This window comes from Pipistrellus kuhlii, unplaced genomic scaffold (genome assembly GCF_014108245.1).
Source record: "Pipistrellus kuhlii isolate mPipKuh1 unplaced genomic scaffold, mPipKuh1.p scaffold_m20_p_13, whole genome shotgun sequence".
Lineage (NCBI taxonomy): Eukaryota > Metazoa > Chordata > Mammalia > Chiroptera > Vespertilionidae > Pipistrellus > Pipistrellus kuhlii.
This window is the reverse complement of record NW_023425438.1, coordinates 18,217,330-18,237,725: the sequence shown is the minus strand read 5'-3', so window position 1 is coordinate 18,237,725 and position 20,396 is coordinate 18,217,330. Positions and strand designations below refer to the sequence as shown.

At 39.5% G+C, this 20,396-nt stretch overlaps 1 protein-coding gene across 4 annotated transcripts in view; it reads right to left on the bottom strand.

Moving 5' to 3' along the window:
* The window catches only part of PLEKHH2 (pleckstrin homology, MyTH4 and FERM domain containing H2), a 66,920-nt gene extending 54,089 nt beyond the window's left edge, over window positions 1-12,831 (bottom strand). For all 4 annotated transcript variants that reach the window (XR_006741410.1, XM_036435161.2, XM_036435162.2 and 1 more), the window contains exons 1-3: window positions 12,686-12,831; window positions 6,250-6,379; window positions 1,353-1,415 (exon numbers count right to left, since the gene is read on the bottom strand). Coding sequence is in view for 3 of the 4 variants with exons in the window: in XM_036435161.2 (XP_036291054.1) it covers window positions 1,353-1,415; window positions 6,250-6,372 (186 nt within the window). In the remaining variant the exon portion in view is untranslated. The remainder of the gene's footprint in view (window positions 1-1,352; window positions 1,416-6,249; window positions 6,380-12,685) is intronic.
* Between the last annotated feature and the right edge of the window lie 7,565 nt (window positions 12,832-20,396).

Sequence of the window (20,396 nt, the reverse complement as noted above, 5' to 3'; positions counted from 1 at the left end):
GTTATTGACCCCAATGGTTAGCATAAAATCGTGTAGTACAGTGGTCGGCAAACTGCGGCTCGTGAGCCACATGCGGCTCTTTGGTCCCTTGAGTGTGGCTCTTCCACAAAATACCACAGCCTGGGCGAGTCTATGTTGAAGAAGTGGCATTAGGAGAAGTTTAAGTTTAAAAAACTTGGCTCTCAAAAGAAATTTCAGTCATTGTACTGTTGATATTTGGCTGTTGACTAACGAGTTTGCCGACCACTGGTGTAGTAGCTTTGAGTACACAGCTAATCAGGTACTTGGGAATGAGTCCTGTGGATCATTATCTTCCCAATGCAAGACTCGTTGCTTTTCTGTCTCACAGAATACTCATAAATAGTAGTGGGTTAAACTGCACACACTGCTTTCAAAAGTTGTGAGTAACAATAAAAATGTCCTGTAGCATTAAGTATAAAGACTGCCAATATGCCTCTGGGGAAATATGTGATTTTTTCCTCCCCTCTAAAATCCACTTATTTAATGGTTGTGCAGGTGACGCCCCTCATGAGTAAACAAGAAGAAAAATGGTCAAAGCTAAAAAGTGTCCAGTTGAGCTGGTTTTAGCTGACTACTGCTTTTAGTGGTGAAACATTCCTTTTTGGTTAATATAAATACAGTTTAAGTCTTAGGCTATGGCTCAATGACAAAGGACAAGCTGAATTTAAGCAACATAAACAGCAAATAGGCCACCGTCCCAGGGAAACTGTTAAAGATAGCAAAGGATTCATAATATTTACTTAATCTTGGGCAGGCCAAAGCAAGGTGCTATAATCGGTGTGTGAGAATTCATCTGCTCTGTTTATGTTTCCTGTTAACTTTTAGATTCATTGGGAAGTATTTAAGAAAAAAAATTCTTGGGGCATAAAAAATAGATACTGAATAAATTTAAAGTGTTGTCACAAAAAGAAATATATTCAGATTTTGCTAAATTGTATAGAAACTGGGAGATGGCATGGTAGTTAAGATTTTTAAGTCTTCATTTATAGATTAGTTGCTGAAATACTCATGGGTGAAATGATAAGATGTCTGGGATTTGTTTCAAAATAGCCTGGTGTGGGGGTGAGGAGGGAAAAGTGGATGGAGTTATAGAGTAACTGTGATTTAATTAACTGCTGAAGTTGGTACTGGGTGTTCATTACCTATATACTCTTGCAGGGGTTGACATTGGCATAATAAAATTAAAAAAAAATTTTCAAGAATAATTAATTTAAGAAAACTAAGGATTAGGTTAGTTTGGGTTTCCTTGGAAAGTTGTCAGGCCACTAAAAGAATCCACTGTATGAAATTAAATCTTCCAGGTGAAGGACAAAACTAAAATTATACCCTACCTGTTGAAAAGCTTTTTCTGCTTGACGTTCAGCATCAATAACCTGTCTCTCAAGCTGTTGCATCTGTAAAGTGAGGAAAATAGAAAAAAAAATTATAAAGGCTCATATTTCCCTTTGGAAAGGCACTTAGAAATCTCACAATGTCATCAACTTTTTAAGGAATGTGTCCCATTACATAAATGTAAATACACGTGTAAGTATCTCCAATAAAGTTTATGACACTTTAAAATCAGTTTATAGAAAAGCAATACTTTAATTTTGAGTGACTGCTTTCATAATCATTTAAGCTGAAAAGTAACTTTGCAAAACACTTAATAAAGCAGTGCAGGAAATATTCATGTAAGGTTTTACTTTCATGATGTAAAGCTTGGGCTAACTCCATAAGCAATCCACACTAAGTCACTAAAAGACACTGGAATGATCTGCTGTCCAGATCAGGCATTGGACAAAAATAAGTATTTTATGAACAGGCCACTTAATACGATAACAAAACCTACTGTTTTGATTACTACAGAAGTGCCCTCTGTATTCTAATGCTACTGGACACAGCAGCAAATGGCAGGAGGAAATCTGCCACTGATCTTAGATCATAACACTGAGGCCATTAATGCTTAGTGTTTCGAGTATTGTAGGCTGGCTATGTTAGACGGAATACTTTAGGACCTTTATACTTACTGCCATAGACTGCAATCCCCCAAGTAGCTTTCTTCCTGACTTTCCCTCCCCCATAGAACCCATAAAAGACTCTATCACCATTTTGTTATAATAAATAATATCTTCCATCAGTAGCCCAAAATGATATAAATTAGCCTGCAAAGTCTTATCGTTGGAATACACATAATTTCACAGTTATTGTATAATACTGTGAAATGTTAGGGGAGGCCACAGAGACACTGAGATGTGAAATTTAAACAGGCGTGGTCATATGAAAAGCAAACCTTGTGCTGTCCACAGACTCCTCATTCCCAGGAGAGCATTCTAAACCACCTCTGGGGAATCACAGTCTCAGAAGGAAGGTCAAGTGCCCAGAAACCAGACAGCACTGCTGTCTCAGCCAAAGGCAGCCCGAGGTGATGTGGGCCACACTGAAACCTAAAGGAGAAATCCTTCCACTCTAGCCCATAGGAAACAACCTTCACTTCAACTTAAAGTGAAACTTGCCTTTTTCCCCCTTCCTGACTCAGAAAACTAGTAATACTGTAAAGTAGGAAAACTACTTAAATCTCAGCTTCCCTGAAGAGTTTATATTTGGCATACTAGAGATATTTCCAACACCATTCCTTAAATTCCTTTAGAGACCTCTCCCACTTACAGCAGTATTTGCCCAAGACTTCAATAAGGCCTTTTTCTTCATAAACTTCAATATTCTAAAGCTACTTAGAAATTATGATTAAAAAATACAAAATAATGCTTTTTAAGGAAAAAACCCTGTATTCTCCTACTCCATCTCCAAGTAAATAAACAAATAAATAAGGTATATGGTATGTAACTGAAATTCACCTTTCATTATAAAAAAAAACAGTCTGAGGCCAAAACCGGTTTGGCTCAGTGGATAGAGCATCGGTCTGCGGACTGAAAGGTCTCAGGTTCGATTCCAGTCAAGGGCATGTACATTGGTTGCGGGCACAGCCCCGGTAGGGGGTGTGCAGAAGGCAGCTGATTGATGTCTCTCTCATCAATGTTTCTAACTCTCTGTCCCTCTCCCTTCCTCTCTGTAAAAGATCAATAAAATATATTTTTTAAAAAAAACAACACTCTGAGATCATCTCACATGTCTTTTTTTAAAAATTCAGAAAGATGTCTCCTATTAATTGGCAATTACATTTGTTTAAATCATCTCCTTGCACACTTAGCCAATGTATTCGTTTAGAAAGATATAGGAAAATAATAATGAGTTACTTCTATGTGTGAGGCACTCTATTTATAAACTGCATCACAAGAAAAGCATGAAAGATCTAAGGTTTAATGCCAGCTCTTCAATTTCTAGCTGTGTGATACTGGGCATACTATTCAAATACTCTCAGTCTTAATGTCAACATATTTAGACTGGGAATCACAATAGTTTCCTCATCAGGTTACTTTGGGGTTTAAATTAGCTAATGGTTGTACTAATTGCTTAGGAACTATAGTTAGCACTCAGTGTTAGCTGCCATAGCCCGTGCCAATAAAACAGAACTAAGAGTCAAAAACTATTGCAGAAAAGCAAAGTTGGCTAGAATTCCTGGCAAAGAGCTAAAAATCAAATGAGTACTCTCTCAAGAATCCTCAGCCTTGGGCCAGGATCCATTTAAGGGGAAGGTGTGGAGAACTAGTAGGGAAAAGCTATGGGGAATACTGGTCCTAACATAAAACCAGTTGGTTATGAATGGGACCAGACTGGCCTCTGGAATGCAACATTTGACTCAAGTTGGCATGCAGAAGCAATGCAATAGGGTTTGCTTTGGGGAAAAAAAAAAAAAAAAGTAATGTTATGTAAATCATTATGACTACATACACACACACATCGTAACACACAGATACCGACCCCCAAGCAGAGATGGATTTATCTGTTGCATGGCTGAAAAGAAGATTGAATAGATGAGTGGGTACGTATGTCAGAGAAAGCAAGGAATGTGGTAATAAAACTATATGGGAGAGGCCATATAGGGTGATGGCTAAGTATTCAGGTTCTGAAAGCAGAATGCCAAGTTTCAAATCTTGGCTTCACCACTTACTTTTTGGCACAAACACAGGCAAGCTAAGTAACTGCTATGCGCCTAAGTTTCCTCTTATGCAAATATGGATAATTCAGTACCTATCTCATAGGGTTGTTGTAATAATTAAAAAGTTAATTTGCAAAAGGCATTTAGTAAACCTGGCACATAGTAAACATCCGTTTCCTAATCTGTAAAATGAGAACAATAAAGTTTATTACTTCCCATGTTGTTAAGCACATAAGGAATCAACAAATACTTGATATTTTTATTTAAACATGGGTGGGTACCAAAACTAATTTTTAATCCAGAGAAAAATATTGCATAATGGAATATAACAGAAAATATTGTGAAAAACGTTATTTCCCTTTTGGTGTTGAACCTATTTACTGGAAAACCACGAGTAACTTGGCAAACTTATCCACTTTCCACTGTATAAGACACAACTGAGTAATTCCAGCCCTTAGATCTGGCAAAGGATTTAAGTCACAGATACAAAAGACAAAAAAAAAAAAAAAAAAGGAGGAAGAAAAACCCTCTCAAAATTCATCCACTGACAAGGAAAAAATAAAGTCTAATAACACAAATTATTAATCAAAAGCTATTTTCAATATTGTAGAGAAAACAACACTAATGTTTAAAAAATGGGCACCAAAATAATTTTGTTACAAGTCTTCTAAAAAAAAAAACACACACAGAATAAAAGCTGCCATCAAATTCAGAATTTAAAGGTCAATTAATTGGAAACCAAATAAGCATAACTTCTATTTAGTCCATAGAGAACCAAAAAAAATTTTGAGGAGTCAAGAGTGTGCTAACTGCTGAGAGGCTAAGGCAACACCTTGGAATGAGGTTTACCAACATGTACATAATTTATAATCTTGACAAAAGTCATCGTATGAGGTGGTTAGAATTGTGGAAAATACCTGATAAATCACAGTACAACCTCAGAAATGGTTTTCATAGAGAGAGGAGCAAAAGGCAAAAGCATGTGTCACTAACTGTGAGTTAGGATAAGCTTCCCCAATTTGGAGACATTCAACTGGTATTTTCTTCAAGTTACAACTTTGATTAGAATAGAGATAAGTAAAAGCAAATTGATATTGGATACTAATGGCATAACTTAAATCTTTGGACCTAAAAGATGTTAAAGCACAAAAATTTAAGATGATATTAAACTGAATGATGTTTCACTGGGTTTTCGTGATATGTAGTTTTCTGGTGCGTGTTTTACATTTGCAACACATCTCGATTTTACCTAGCTTAATTTCAAACACTGATCAGCCACTTGTGGCTAGTGGCTGCCATATTGGACAGTGCAGATCTAGAATCCAAGTTCCCTGGGAATAGAAACACAGCGTGTCTTGTTCACAATTGTAACTGCAGCATTAAGAACAGTGTCTGTCACATAGTCCGCCCTCAATGAATATTTATGAATGAATGAATGCATAAATGGATGAATTTAGCTATTCATTTTATACACATACATGCCCCCCAAATTCTTGTGACATAAAATTTTAATCACATGATGAGAATTATTAAGAAAGGTATACAATTATTTTAAATTCCAGCTGAGATGATAGCTTAGTGATATATAGTTAGTCAATATAAATACTGTATTTTTTCAAATACAGTATAAACACATTTTAACTATCAATAGGGAACGTTCTTCTATAATCACTTTAAACATAACTTTCCTAAACATTTAAGTAGATCAAAATGCTGTCACACTTCTCTAGCAAAATCAAATAAATTATAGCTTTTCTCTCTGGAATAAATGCACTCTACATTTGTCAAATACATATAATGCTTACATATTCCACTAGAATTTGCAATGAAATGTTTTAGTCTTAATGTACTCTAAGACTGGCAAAAGACTAGACCAAATATGGCTTCAAAGCCCTGGCAAAAAGTTAAATTATAGTCATTTTGTGTCAAGTGTTTATCCCTAAAAGTACTGTGATTATTTAACAGAAATGAAATAGGGCCTACGTCACTGCTGTTTAATAACACAGGTCAGGGAGCCGAAACCGGTTTGACTTAGTGGATAGAGCGTCCCAGGTTTGATTCCGGTCAAGGGCATGTGCCTTGGTTCTCTCTTATTGATGTTTCTAACTCTCTATCCCTCTCTCTTCCTCTCTGTAAAAAAAATCAATAAAAATATATATTTTTTAAAATAACACAGGTCAGGGAGAAAAGCTTACCTTCTCTGCTAGGAGCTCTCTTATCTTGCTTGCTTGAACCCTAAATTTCATGAGTTGGGACTCCAGAGCTACGCATCGTTCCTTCCAATCTACTGGTCCTTCTGTCTCAGAAAGCTCTGCCATATTTATTCTATAAAAGAAAGCATTCGAATGGCATAATACCAGTTAGCACTCAGGGTAATTCATTAAACCATCTGATGTACATATTCTAATAACCACCTAATCATACACAGATACAAGTTTCGAATTCTAAGATAAACTCCGGAACTGGTGACAGCACATGGAAAGGACTTAGTTGGATACAGTAAGCCAGGGTTGAAGGCCTAACTGTATTAATTAAATGTTCTATGTAACCTAATCTTTCTCTGTCTCAGTTTATCCAATGTAGAAAAAAGGGGGACATAATAGTAAAAAATCATTCTTTTTCATGGGACAAATTAAATAGTGCAGTTTTTAACAGCACTTTGGACAGTAAAATAGCACCACAAACATAGAGTACTATTATTATTTTAGCTCTAGATTTTAAAAATCAATCAGCTCATAATTTTATCACATTCTTAAATTTACAGGATTATTACAGTGTGATTCTATTGGTAGCATGACAGAATTATCTAAAGAAGCTTTATACCAGTGCTACAATTAAGGCTTGGACTTACATTATAATTATTATCACCACCCTAAATTTTTCCCGGTCCAGGTTGTTTTTCAAGCCAAATATCCTTTGGCATATTTAACTGGGCAAAGTATTATAACCTTGGACAAGTTTGCATAATTTTTATTTGGAACAAGAGAAAACATATAAATATAAAATTTAGAACCACCTACATTAAGTCAATAAATCTGGAATCAGTTTTATTCACTTTCCCTCTGGAGGAGATTCTGCCCCTGTGAGGCAGAAGCCAGGAGGCAGGGAAAGGTTTTGAAATTCTAAATAGCAAAAAATACAATAGTACTTGATTTTGAAAGCCTGATTGTTTCTGGCTCTGGGATTCATATAAGTAGTCTGAAACGTTCAATGTTTTATCAGGCCATTTATTAAATAGCTTGGTAATAATATATTTCTGAATAGGTCTTGCTATGAATGGACAAAATTTGCATTAGAAATGAACCTCCTGAAGAAACCAAGCCTGTCATGGACTCTATGTGACAGCAAAACTCTCAGAACCCAAGGACAGAACTGCAGTTGCAGGCGTACTATTCTGCGCTTTTGTTTTACAAAAATATGTCTCCCTCACATATTAACCAATTTGTTTTTCCAGAATTTACTGTAATATAACCCCTAACTTATATACCAGTTTTTAAACTACAAAAGATTATTTTCCTAGCATAACTATTGTTTTATGCTTGCCTAGCCAGGTGGCTCAGTTGGTTTATACAAAAGGTTGCGGGTTCGATTCCTGGTCAGGGCACATGCCCGGGTTGCAGGCTTGATCCCCAGGAGGGGACATACAGGAGGCAGCTGATATCGATGATTCTCTCATCATTGATGTTTCTTTCTCTCTCCTTCTCCAGTCCTCTCTCTGAAATCAATTAAAAACGTATTTTTAAAAAGTCAACAAACTAGTAACAGAAAGGAACTTTCTCAACCTGATAAAGAGCATCTATGCAAAGCCCACAGCTTACATCATACTTAACAGTAAATGACTGGTCCACTTAAGATTAGAAATAAGACAAAAATATCTACTCTCACTACTTGTAGACAACATTGTACTGAAGGTTCAAGCCAGGGCAATAAAATAAATAGAAAGTATCCAGATTGGAAAGGAAGAACTAAACTACCTCTGTTTTCAGATATCATGATCTTGTACATAGAAAATTCCAAGGAACCCACCAAAAAAAAACTACTAGAACTATTTGAGTTCAGCAAAGTTTCAAGTACCAGATCAATATACAAAAATCAACTGTTTTTCTATACACTAGCCAGGAAAAATCCAAACATGAAATCAAGAATATCTTCCATTTAAAATAGCATCACAAAAAAATAAATACTTAAGAATAAATTTAACACTAGAAGTATAAGGATTGTACTGTGAGAACTGCCAAATATCTCTGAAAGAAAATTTAAAAGACCTAAATAAATGAAAGACAGCCCATATTCATAGATTGGAAGACTTAATATTGTGAAGATGGCAAGACTTGCCATTGGATAGACACATTCAATACAATCCCTGTCAAAATTCCAGAAACTGAGAAGCTGAACCTAAAATTCATATGGAAATTCAGGGGATCCAGAATAGTCAAAACAAGGTTGAAAAGCTGTAGGAATCAAATGTTCCAATTTAAAAAATCACCATAAAGCTACAGTAATGAAGACTATGTGGTATTGGCATAAAGACAGATATGTAGATCAATGGATTACAATCAAGAGTACAGAAATAAAACCTCACATTTACATTCAATTGAGTTTTGACAAAGGTGCCAAGACCATTCAATGGGAAATGAGAGTAGTCTTTTTTAAAAATGGTGCTAGAGGGAGGCTGAGGGTTAGGTGGAGAAGATAAAAGAATTGAGAAGTACAGACTGGTAGAGACAATAGTCATGAGATGTAAAGTAGAACATAGAAATACTGTGCCCGGTGAGTACTGGAAATATCAAGAACACTTTGTAAGGCATATAATTGTTTAGTCACTATGCCCTACACCTGAAACTAATGTAAAAAATATTGAATTTAAACTGTAATTAAAAAATAAAATTTTAAAAAATGGTACTAGATAACTGGATATTCACATGCAAAAGAAAAATTTGGACCCTCCTCCACCACACACTTTATATCATATACACAAATTAACTTAAAATGGATCAAACACCTAAATGTAAGACCCTAGTTCCAAACTCTTAGAAGAAGACATAGGCATAAGTCTTTGTGATTCTGGATAGAAAACAGTTTCTTAGATATGATGTGTAAAACATAAGTAATTAAAGAAAAATAGATAAGTTGGACTTAATAAAAATTTTAAACTTTTGTGCTTCAAGAGATACCATCAAGAAAATGAAAGATAGCCCTTGCCGATTTGGATCAGTGGATAGAGCGTCGGCCTGCAGACTGAAGGGTCCCAGGTTTGATTCTGGTCAGGGCATGTACCTTGGTTTCAGGCACATCCCCAGTAGGGTGCATGCAGGAGGTAGCTAATCGATGTTTCTCATTGATGTTTCTAACTATCCCTCTCCCTTCTTCTCTGTAAAAAAATCAATAAAATATATATTTTTAAAAAATCAATAAAATATATTTTTTTAAAAAGAAAGTGAAAGATAACCCACAGATCTTTCCAAATCATACATCTGACCAGGACCTGTATTCAGAATACATAAAGGACTCTTACAATTTAACAAAAACAACTGAAAAGTAGGCAAAGAATATAAATACCGGTAAAGTATTTCTCTAAAGTATATATACAAATGGCCAATAAGCACTTGAAAAGGTGCTTAACACCATTAGCTGTAGGAAAAAGCATATCAAAATCACAATGACATACCAAAACATACCAATCGGATGGCTAAATAAAAAAAAAGACATGTGCCAAAACCAGTTTGGTTCAGTGGTAGAGCGTCGGTCTACGGACTGAAAGGTCCCAGGTTCGATTCCAGTCAAGGGCATGTACATTGGTTGCAGGCACATCCCCAGTAGGGGGTGTGCAAGAGGCAGCTGGTCGATGTTTCTCTCTCATAGACGTTTCTAGCTCTCTATCCCTCTCTCCTCCTCTCTATAAAAAAAATCAATAAAATATATTTTTTTTAAAAAAAGACATGTAATAATAGTGTTGGTGAGGACGTAGAGAAAGTAGAACTCTCACACATTGCTGCTGGGAATGTAAAAATGGTATAGCTGTTTTGGAAAAATAGTTTTAACGGTTCCTCAAAAATTTTTTACATAAAATTGCCATATGACACAGAAACTCCAATACTAAGTATATATACCAAGATAACTGAATACATAAATCCCCACCAAAATTTGTACACAAATGTTCATAGCACCATTATTCAAAGAGCCAAAAAGTGGAAACAACCTAATGTCCATAATCAGATGAATGGATATTATGCAACCACAAAAAAGGAATGAAGTTTTGATGCATGCTACAATGGATGGACCTTGAAAATAATATCCTAACTTCCAAGTGAAGAAGCCAGACGCAAAAGGCCACATATTGTGATTCCACTTATGTAAAATACGTAAATCGAAGGAGACAGAAAGATGGTTGGTGGTTGCCACGGGCTGTGAAGAAAGCGCAATAGCGATCCCTTTGCAGCTTCTTTTTGGAGTGATGAAAACGCTCCAGAATTAGCCCAGCCAGCATGGCTCAGCGGTTGAGCATCAGCTTATGGAGGAGGTCACCGTTCAGTTCCGGGTCAGGGCACATGCCTGGGTTTTGGTCTCTTACCCAGTAGGGGGCATGTAGGAGGCAGCCTATGGATGATTTTCTCTCATCATTGATGTTTCTCTCTTTCTCTCTCCTTTCCTCTCTGAAATCAATAAAAAAATAAAATAAAAAAAGGAAAGAAAATACTCTAGAATTAGTGTTAATGGTTGCACAGCCTAGTGAATTTACTAAAAATCACTGAATTGTATACTTTTAAATGGGTAAATTGAATGGTTTGTGAATTACTATACTTCAATTTTAAAAAGAGCATCTACTGTATTTACAAATGATTAAAAAGTAATAGTTTAAGACTTTAAGTGGATATAGATTAGGTCAACATTTACACATTTAATGATCCATTGTTTGTCGTTATCCCTGCCAAGAATTTCACCATCAACTCAAGTAATTTAGAGGTAATTTTTAACCTCAAATATGACAAGAATCAGACATATGTCTTTCCAAGAGTACTTTGCTATGAAAATGACACCGTATATAAATTCTATGTTCAACATGCCTATTCATATATTTGGTTATGCTAATGACCTATTTTATAATGAAATAGCAAAACCTTAACATACTGTTGGCATTGAATGTCTGCATTCCCTATTAATAAGATCATAATTTTTTTAAAAAATTCAAAGTTAGATTGGCTGGCTAATGGTCGCCCTGAGGTCTAGACACCTGATTCTTCATTTCATTCTGTAATTTCAGTTAGTGTGAAGTAACTGCTGTGCGAATGCATCAATTTGATCAAAGACTCTAACTTTGAACAATGTCCACCGTCCTTCTCCATGACCTCTGACTTTATGGAACCCACCGTATAGCTTTGGGAGCTGAACCCACTTGCTAAATAAAAGCCATGACCAGATTCTGAATTGGAAAGTGACTCTCTCTTCACTGCCGCGGACGGAAAACGCCTTGGCTTTTCCCAATGCCCCTCAGAGACTTCTGGAAATATTTACCGACACAAAATTAACTGTTGACAATTGTGGAGTGAAAGCTCTTTTTCTCTTGAATCTCTGACTTCCTGTTTCTCTTCCAAATCCCAAAAGGGAAAGAAAAAGAAAAGAGCCGATTCATCTACTTACGCTGACCCCATGAGGCTCAGGGTGGGCCACTCGTACTGTAATTCTCTCCTCTTCGGCAACAGCTTAACTTGGCCAGGTAACTGTGTGTTTGTATCTATTTGTTTTCTAAAGCAGAAAAGATGTCTTTCTGGACCACACTGAGGCATGCCTTGTGGAAGGAGCCTCCGGACTACCACCCAGCCCCTCTGGGGCACAACCTGTGGCCCAGAACAGCCGTGCCCCTGGCCCCACGGCTCCTGGGGGACACTCCTGCGGTCCGGGCTTGCGATGGGCATTTCCACACAAAGAAAGTGACCTGCAGGGAGCACAGCCCTGGGACTGTGTAAAAGGCTTAACTCTTCTTTCCAATGCATTTCGCACATCACAACCTAGGATTCAAATGTTCCGTCTTTTTGTCTTTTTAAAAGTGGTTTGAGGACTTCGGGGCAGCGCAGTTTGGAGGTGGGTCCCCTAAGGGCACTCTGACAGTCCGGCAACTCCAGGTGCAGCACACGGTTCCCGAGTTTAGAGAAGTTTCGCACCGGGGATCACGGTGGGGCTCCCCGCCAGCGGAGGCCGGGCCGAAGCATCCCTCACTGCGCGGGCCCCTCGGCCAAGGACGCGGGGCTCCCGGGTGCGTGTCCTCCCCCCCCCCCCCCCCAATCGCCGGCTCCACGCCACGAACCCGGGCCCCACTTTTGCAAACACAATGTCCAGGGAGACCAGGGCGCTAGGAGCCCCCGCCCCCAGAGGAGACCCCACAGTCTTGGGGGCAGCGAGCGGGGGAGACGTGGGGAGGGGGGAGGCGGGAGGCGCGGAGGCGAGTCCTGCACCAGCCGGTTCCATCCCCCGGTGCCCGCCCGCCGCCCCCATCCTCCATCCAGCGAGCCCCCCATTCCCCCTCCCTCCCCCCTTCCCACCCCCGGGAACGCGCGCTCTCCAGGGGGCGGGGACACCCGCGCATCCGCAGCCCTGAGGTCGCCTCTGGGCCCACCGCCCTTCTCATTAGCCTACCTCCGATCGGGGTCCCCAGTGGCCGCGCCCCAAGACCCAGCCGCGCCCGGTGCGGGGCTCCAGGGGCTCTCCGCCCGGCCCGCCGCACTCCGAGCCGGGAGCCGGGAGCGGGCGGGGCAGGGCACGCCTCCTGCGGGGACTGGCGGCGGGAGGAGCCCATCGGAGGTCGCCTCCGATCGCCCCACGTCACCTGGAGGTGTGGCTAGGGCTCTGCCTGCTCCCCGTCCCTGGGGCGGGAGGCAGTTGTGTCCTGGAGTGTGTGCACCCCTAGAATTCCCCACACCTGGAGCTCAGACCCTGCGGTGCCGGTCACCTCCTTTCTCTTCCTTCTGCCCGCACCCCGCACCCACCTGTTGGATCTCCCAGCCTGACGTCTCTCTTCTTGGACCTCCATCCTTCACCCTTTTTGCCAGTTTATGAGTCCTGAAGTTTTGAGGAACACCCCGCCCAAGACCCTCTCTGCCTTCCCTTGGCTTAAATCATCAAAAACAAGATTCCCCAGTTTTGAACTTGAGGCCTCCATCCTACGTGTTTAGCTTTTTTTTTTTTTTTTTTTTTTTTTTTTTTTTTTTTTTTTTTTTTTTTTTCACAGCTGCTCTCCAGGCAGCTGAGCTGCTGTGTACCTCCCCACCCCAGCGAAGTCCTTTTGGAGCATTTACTAGCTGTACCGGTTACTAATGAGGGTTGTTTTTCCCCCCAATAGATGGAATTACACATATGTTGATAGATATGCGATTGGATATGTAGGCTATTGTGTTGTATTGACAGCAAGCTTCAAAACTTCCTATGTCAAGTTTTCTGAAGGTGTTAACATCAGAGATATTTTTACGCTTGAAAATGTCGAATTTCATGCAAAAAAAAAATGAGCATTTGGGGGAGGTTTTAATTCATTACTTTATTTTGAAGAAAAGTGCTGCTGAAAGTTATCGCTTACTTTGGAAGCTTATGGTGAACATGCTCCATCTCAAGATACTTGTGAAAGCTGGTTTAAATGCTTTGAAAAGTGATGATTTCAATGTGAGAGACAAAGAACGTCCAGGTCAACCAAAAAGTTTGAAGACCAACAATTATAAGCATCATCATGAAGCCATTATCTAACTATCCTCATCTAAGACACAGCTCAAACTCAAAAACAACTTGGGGAAAGTTTAAATGTTGCTCAGCAAACAGTTCCCAATAGCTTACAACCAATGGGAAAGATTTTAAAGGAAGGAAAATGGATGCCACATCAGCTGAACGAGAGACAAATGGAAAACCGAAATGTCGTCAGTAAAAGTTGCTTCAATGGCATGAAAGAAAGTCTTTTTTGCATTGAATTGTGACAGGCGATGAAAAGTGGATTTATTTTGAGAATCCCAAATGCACAAAATCATGGGTTGACCCAGGTTAACCATCAACATGGATTGCAAGGCCAAATGGCTTTGGAAAGAAGACAATGCTCTGTGTTTGGTGGCATCAGGAAGGTGTGGTATATTATAAGCTTCTAAAACCAGGTGAAACATTAATACTGATCTCTACGGACAATAATCAATTTGAATTACGCTTTGATCATAAAATGACCAGAATGGGCCAGAAGACACGGCAAAGTAATTTTGCTTCATGATGATGCACATCACACACTTCAAAACCAGTTAGAGACACATTAAAAGATCTTGCCTGGGAAGTATTAACCCACCCACCAAATTCACCAGAACTTGCTCCTTCAGATTACCATTCCTTCCAAGAACGCACACGCACTTCCTGAGCAGCACTTCAAAACGTACAAAGAAGTGGAAAATTGGGTCTCTGAATGGTCTGCCTTAAAACATGAAAAGTTCTATTGGGACAGTATCCACAAATTACCTAAAAGATGGGGGAAATGTGTAGCTAGCAATGGACATTGCTTTGAATAAAGCACATTTGATGTTTCTCTTGAAATTATCGCTCTTTCTTTGATTACAAAATCTGCATTTTAAAGTAGTAAATGTTCATCCAAATTTTTAACCTGTAAAGGGTCAATCCGAAGTTTTAACCAGTACCACAGAGTACCAAACACAAAGCATTGTCTTCTTTCTGACGCGATTTGGTCTTGCAGTCCATGTTGATGGTTAACCTGGGTCAATCCATGATTTTGTGCATTTGGGATTCTCAAAATAAATCCACTTTTCATCGCCTGTCACAATTCAATGCAAAAAAGACTTTCTTTCATGCCATTGAAGCAACATTTTACTGATGACTTTTTGGTTTTCCATTTGCCTCTCATTCAGCTGATGTGGCACCCATTTTCCTTCCTTTAAAATCTTTCCCATTGGTTGTAAGCTATTGGAAACTGTTTGCTGAGCAACATTTAAACTTTCCCCAAGTTGTTTTTGAGTTTGAGCTGTGTCTTAGATGAGAATAGTTAGATAATGCTTCATGATGATGCTTATAATTGTTGGTCTTCAAACTTTTTTGGTTGACCTGGACATTCTTTGCTTTTCACATTGAAATCATCACTGTTAAAGCATTTAAACCAGCGTTCACAAGTATCTTGAGATGGAGCATGTTCACCATAAGCTTCATGAAGTAAGCGATAACTTTCAGCAGCACTTTTCTTCAAAATAAAGCAATGAATTAAAACTTTCCGCAAATGCTCATTTTTTTGCATGAAATTCGACATTTTCAAGCGTAAAAATATCTATGATGTTAAACACCTTCAGAAAATTTGACGTAGGAAGTTTTGAAGCTTGCTGTCAATACAACACAATAGCCTACATATCCAATCGCATATCTATCAACTTATATGTAACTCCATCTATTGAAAAATAATCGCATATTAACCGGCACACCGAGTATCTACTATTGTACTATTGCCTATGTTCGCTTTGAGAAGTTCTAACTATCCTCTTCTGAGATGCAGCTCAAATCATCTTCTCCTTGCAGCCATGCTTCTCACCCCCCACCTCTTCTCTTGTTTCTGCTCTTGGCACTTTCTGCCTTTTTGTAGTGCCTTTTATTGCTCCATTAGACCTTTGAAATTTGAAATTTATTTTCTTCCTTTTGCATCCTTCTCAGCACCCAGCACAGAGAATTATACAAGTAGATGAGTGATAATGTAAGTCTAATTAGATTTTACTTCCCAAAATGGGATCTGGAGAGGCCAATCTGGGGGGTAGAGGAAGGGAGAAAGGGAGGAAAGGGAGGGAGGAAAAGGAAGGAGGAATGGGGAGAGAAAGAAAGAGAGAGAGAGAGAGAGAGAGAGAGAGAGAGAGAGAGAGAGAGAGAGAGAGAGAGAGAGAATTCTGAATGTATGGGTAATCCTTCTGAGGTTCACAAAACTAGGTCAAATTACTCTCTGGCTCACAGTTGGCCAATAGAGGGTGTCAGAGGCTTTTCCCACTACAATCCTTTTCTTCTTTTTCTTCTTTTTTTCCTTTCCTAAAGCTCACTTCACCTTATATAGAAAAGCATGAAGAGGTAAAGATGTGCAAAGTTCCTTACAGGGAAGGCAATAAGTAACTATGACTAAAAGGCCAGTAAGCGAGTATCAGGCTTCCATATTTCTTCCAGATGAGCACTAACTTTGGACTGGATCCCAGACGGCCCCCACACATCAAATTCCTTTTGCCTTCTATGGGAGCTGATGATGCATATCATGTGAAAAACTTCTCCAAACAGCTTTGGCAAATAAGCAGGCTGGACGGGGCTTATTTTACAGAGCACACAGGAATTACATAAACACCATGTAAGTAACTTGCATCACTTAACACAGCAAGTTAGGAGAGACCAAAGAATGAAGAGCAGGAGAGAGAGAGAGAAAGACTGCCAAAATAGAATCACTTCCGCTGGTGAGTCAGAATGCTAAATAGACAAGAGAGCTGAGTGAAGAAAGTCACTCATGAAAAGAAGCTTTCTAAACTCTGCTACCACCCATGCAAGGCTCAGCCAACGTTTACTTACTGTCACCTTTTTATAGAAAAACATGACAAATTGGATTTGTTTGGCTGTGAAGAATACAGCGGAGCAGCATCCTGTTTCTGGCTGTGCTAAGAAAAATATATGGTACAAGGAAATATTCTTTAGCCATAAAAAGAAATGAAGTGCTGATAAATGCTATAACACGGATACACCTTGAAAATATTATGCTAGCCAAAGCAGGTTTGGCTCAGTGGTAGAGCGTCAGTCTGCGGACTGAAAGGTCCCAGGTTTGATTCCGGTCAAGGGCATGTACATTGGTTGAGGGCACATCCCCGGTAGGGGGTATGCAAGAGGCAGCTGGTCAATGTTTCTCTCTCATCGACATTTCTAGCTCTCTATCTCTCTCCCTTCCTCTCTGTAAAAAATCAATAAAAATATATATATTAAAAAAAAGAAAAAGAAGAAGAAAATATTATGCTAAATGAAAGAGCCAATCATAAATGATCACATTTTGTCTGATTCCATTTACATGAGATGTCCATTATAGCAAATTTATAAAGATAGAAAGTAGATTAGTGGTTATGAGAGGCTGGGAAGGATAGAAGTGATGGCTAACGGGAGAAGAATTTCTTTGGGGGACACAAAAACCTTCTAAAACTTGGGTTGATGATTACATAATTCTGTAAGTATACCAGAGGCCATTGACAGGTACAGTTTAAATGAGTGATTTGTATGTTATTTGAAATATCTCAAGTAAGGTGTTCTGAAAAAAAGAAAACTACGTGTTGAATTTTATGTTTTCTATGTTAAGTAGCAGCAGTTGGAAAATATCCCTGATGAGCCCTCATGAATGTTAATGGCATTATGCACCTTTGTTTTATAGTATTTACCTCAGCTGTAATACACTTATTTCTGATTATTTGGTTGCCTACTGCCCCCCTCCACACACACACTAGACTATAATGAGAGTAGATACTGTCTGGTTTTCCTCTTTACTGTATATCCAGTATATATGGCACAATGCCTGGCATGTAGTAGGTACACAAAAAATATTTGTCAAGTGAATAAATGAAGGTGATGAGGGAGATATAATGTATTAAATACATATAATATTTCAGGCATTGTACTAGGTTCTGAGGGATACAAACTGAGAAATGCCAGACATGGTTTCTGTCTTCAGGGAACTGTGACCTACGGGGAAATATGCATGCTCATTAATGTCCACACAAATAAATGCAGGGATGGGCAAGAGTAGGTTTGAATTCAACCACCTCAGGAGACCGTGGGGCTAACCCAAGCAGGTCACTGAATTCAGCTTTTTTTTTTTTTTTTCTAAGACAACAATAATGTGTAAACAATGAAGGCTGGCAAATCGAGCACTTATGAGATTGCACCTAAGTGTGCTATGTCTTTCTCTTGATAAAGCTATTTTAATAATCATAACCTGTGTGTCTCTTTCCATATGAACTATAAACTTCCCATTCCCACCCCTGTATATAATTACAAATTACATTAGATGTTTTTGTTTGTTTCTTTGTTTTTTAAATATATTTTATTGATTTTGTACAGAGAGGAAGTGAGAGAGATAGAGTTAGAAACATCAATGAGAGAGAGTCATCGATCAGCTGCCTCTTGCACACCCCCCACTGGGGACATGCCCGCAACCAAGGTACATGCCCTTGACCGGAATCGAACCCGGGTCCCTTCAGTCCCCAAGCCGACGCTCTATCCATTGAGCCAAACCGGTCCCGGCATGCATTAGATGTTTTGAAGGAGAAGCACAAGGTGCTCTACCACCAAATAATAAGGGGATTTGGCCCAGTCCCAGGAATCAGGAAGACCTTTGAGAAAAAGCTGAGCTGAGGGGTGAAGGAATTAGCCAGGCAAAGCAAAGGGATGATGGGAAACGTATCCCAGATTGTGGGAACAAAAGCTACCAGGCCCTGCAGTGAGGAGAAGCCTGCGATGTTGGAGGGGCTGAAAGGCGAGTGAGGCAGGGACACCAGGGGCAGGAGAAGAGTCGAGAAGGAGGTGTCCGCAGAAGAAAGGGGTAGACTGTCTGGGACCTTACAGGACAGGGCTTCTGAGACCTCAGTGGGGGTCTTGTTAAAATGCAGATTCAGACTCCATAGGCTTGGTATGCGGACCAGGATTGGGTATTTCTAACAAGTTCCAGGGACACACTGTGAGTAGCAGGGTTGTGACTACATTATTCCAAGAGAACCGGGAATCCACTGAAATGTTTTAAATAGTGACAAGGTCAGATGTAGCAGGAGGGCAGAGAATGGATTAGAGAAGAGCAAGAGTGGATTCAGTGTGAGCAGTTGGGAAACTATTTGTCTTCCTGGTGAGAGATGGTGGCAGCTGGGGGCTGGTGGTGATGAACAGAAGCAATGGGTGGCCAGAGCTGGGCTTAAGGAAGCTCTATCTAGCATGGTGGAGAGACTGGCTAGGAGAGGGAAGAGCAGTTCGGAGGCTCAGGAAATAATCAATGAAGATCTGAACTATGATGCTCATAGTGAAAATGAAATGGAGGTCATGGTGGGAATTAAGAGATGCTGAGTGGAATAGATACATATAGTAAACAACCGGTGGCACTTACAATGATGCATTGGGCACTGTTCTGAATGCTTTATCATACATAATCTCATAACAACTCTGTGATATAGGTGCAATTACTATTCCTATCTGACATGGGGTAACTGAGGCACATAGAGGTTAAATAGCTGTCCCAAGGTTATGTGGACATTAAATGGTAGAACTGGGAATTCTGGCTTCACAGCAATCTATATTCTGTAGTTCAACTTCTTTAAAAAAAATCACATAAATCTACAAGGTCTAACAACTAATTGGAAGGGGAGAACAAAAGGGTCTGGGAGTCCTGGAGAGTATTATGTGAAATAAGCCAGTCAGAGAAAAACAAGTGTAACATGATCTCACTCATATGTGGAATCTAATGAACAAAATCTGATGAACGGAGTGGATCCAGAGACATGGAAGCATGGAACAGACTGTGGAATCTCTGAGGAAAAACATAACCAGTTTTGTACTGTTCTTTGGCAAAATTATTTGGCGTGTTGTTTGTCTACAAGAGGAGAACTATAGGGAAAGAACTTAATCGTTCTTCCCTCTCCTTGCAGAGGGAACGCAAATAGCTTTATATAAAAACAATTTCATATTTGCAGGGAGAGGAGGTCTAATAAGTTCATCTTTGAGCAAAGCTCCAGGGCTAAGGAGTTCTCCATAGACCAGCTTGAAAAGTTTGAATGAGCTTTTCCTTAGGTCTCTTGTATAGATCGTATAAGGACATCTCTCTCAGTCTTGTCATTGTTTCCTGAGAGCTGCTCTGTTTAATCTCACACCAAATAGGGAGATTGTGTTCAGGTCTGGATTAGCAATGACTGGGCTTTAATCAAGTTCTGGAAACAGAAAGTTAACCAAGCACCATTCTCCTAGCCCAGTGGTCGGCAAACTCATTAGTCAGCAGAGCCAAATATCAACAGTACAACGCTTGAAATTTCTTTTGAGAGCCAAATTTTTTAAACTTAAACTTCTCCTAATGTCACGTCTTCAAAACAGATTCGCCCAGGCCATGGTATTTTGTGGAAGAGCCACACTCAAGGGGCCAAAGAGCCGATGTGGCTTGAGAGCCGCAGTTTGCCAACCACGGTCCAACACCACTGTGTTCTCCAGGGTTTTCTTAATATAAAACTACTCCTCTTCCAGGCTACCTGTACACTTAATTTTCTGACGGGCACAATTTCACTAGGACCATTTGGAAAGCATTGACCACTTTGGGGAAATTTTGACATGAACAAGGCTGTTCATTCAAGAA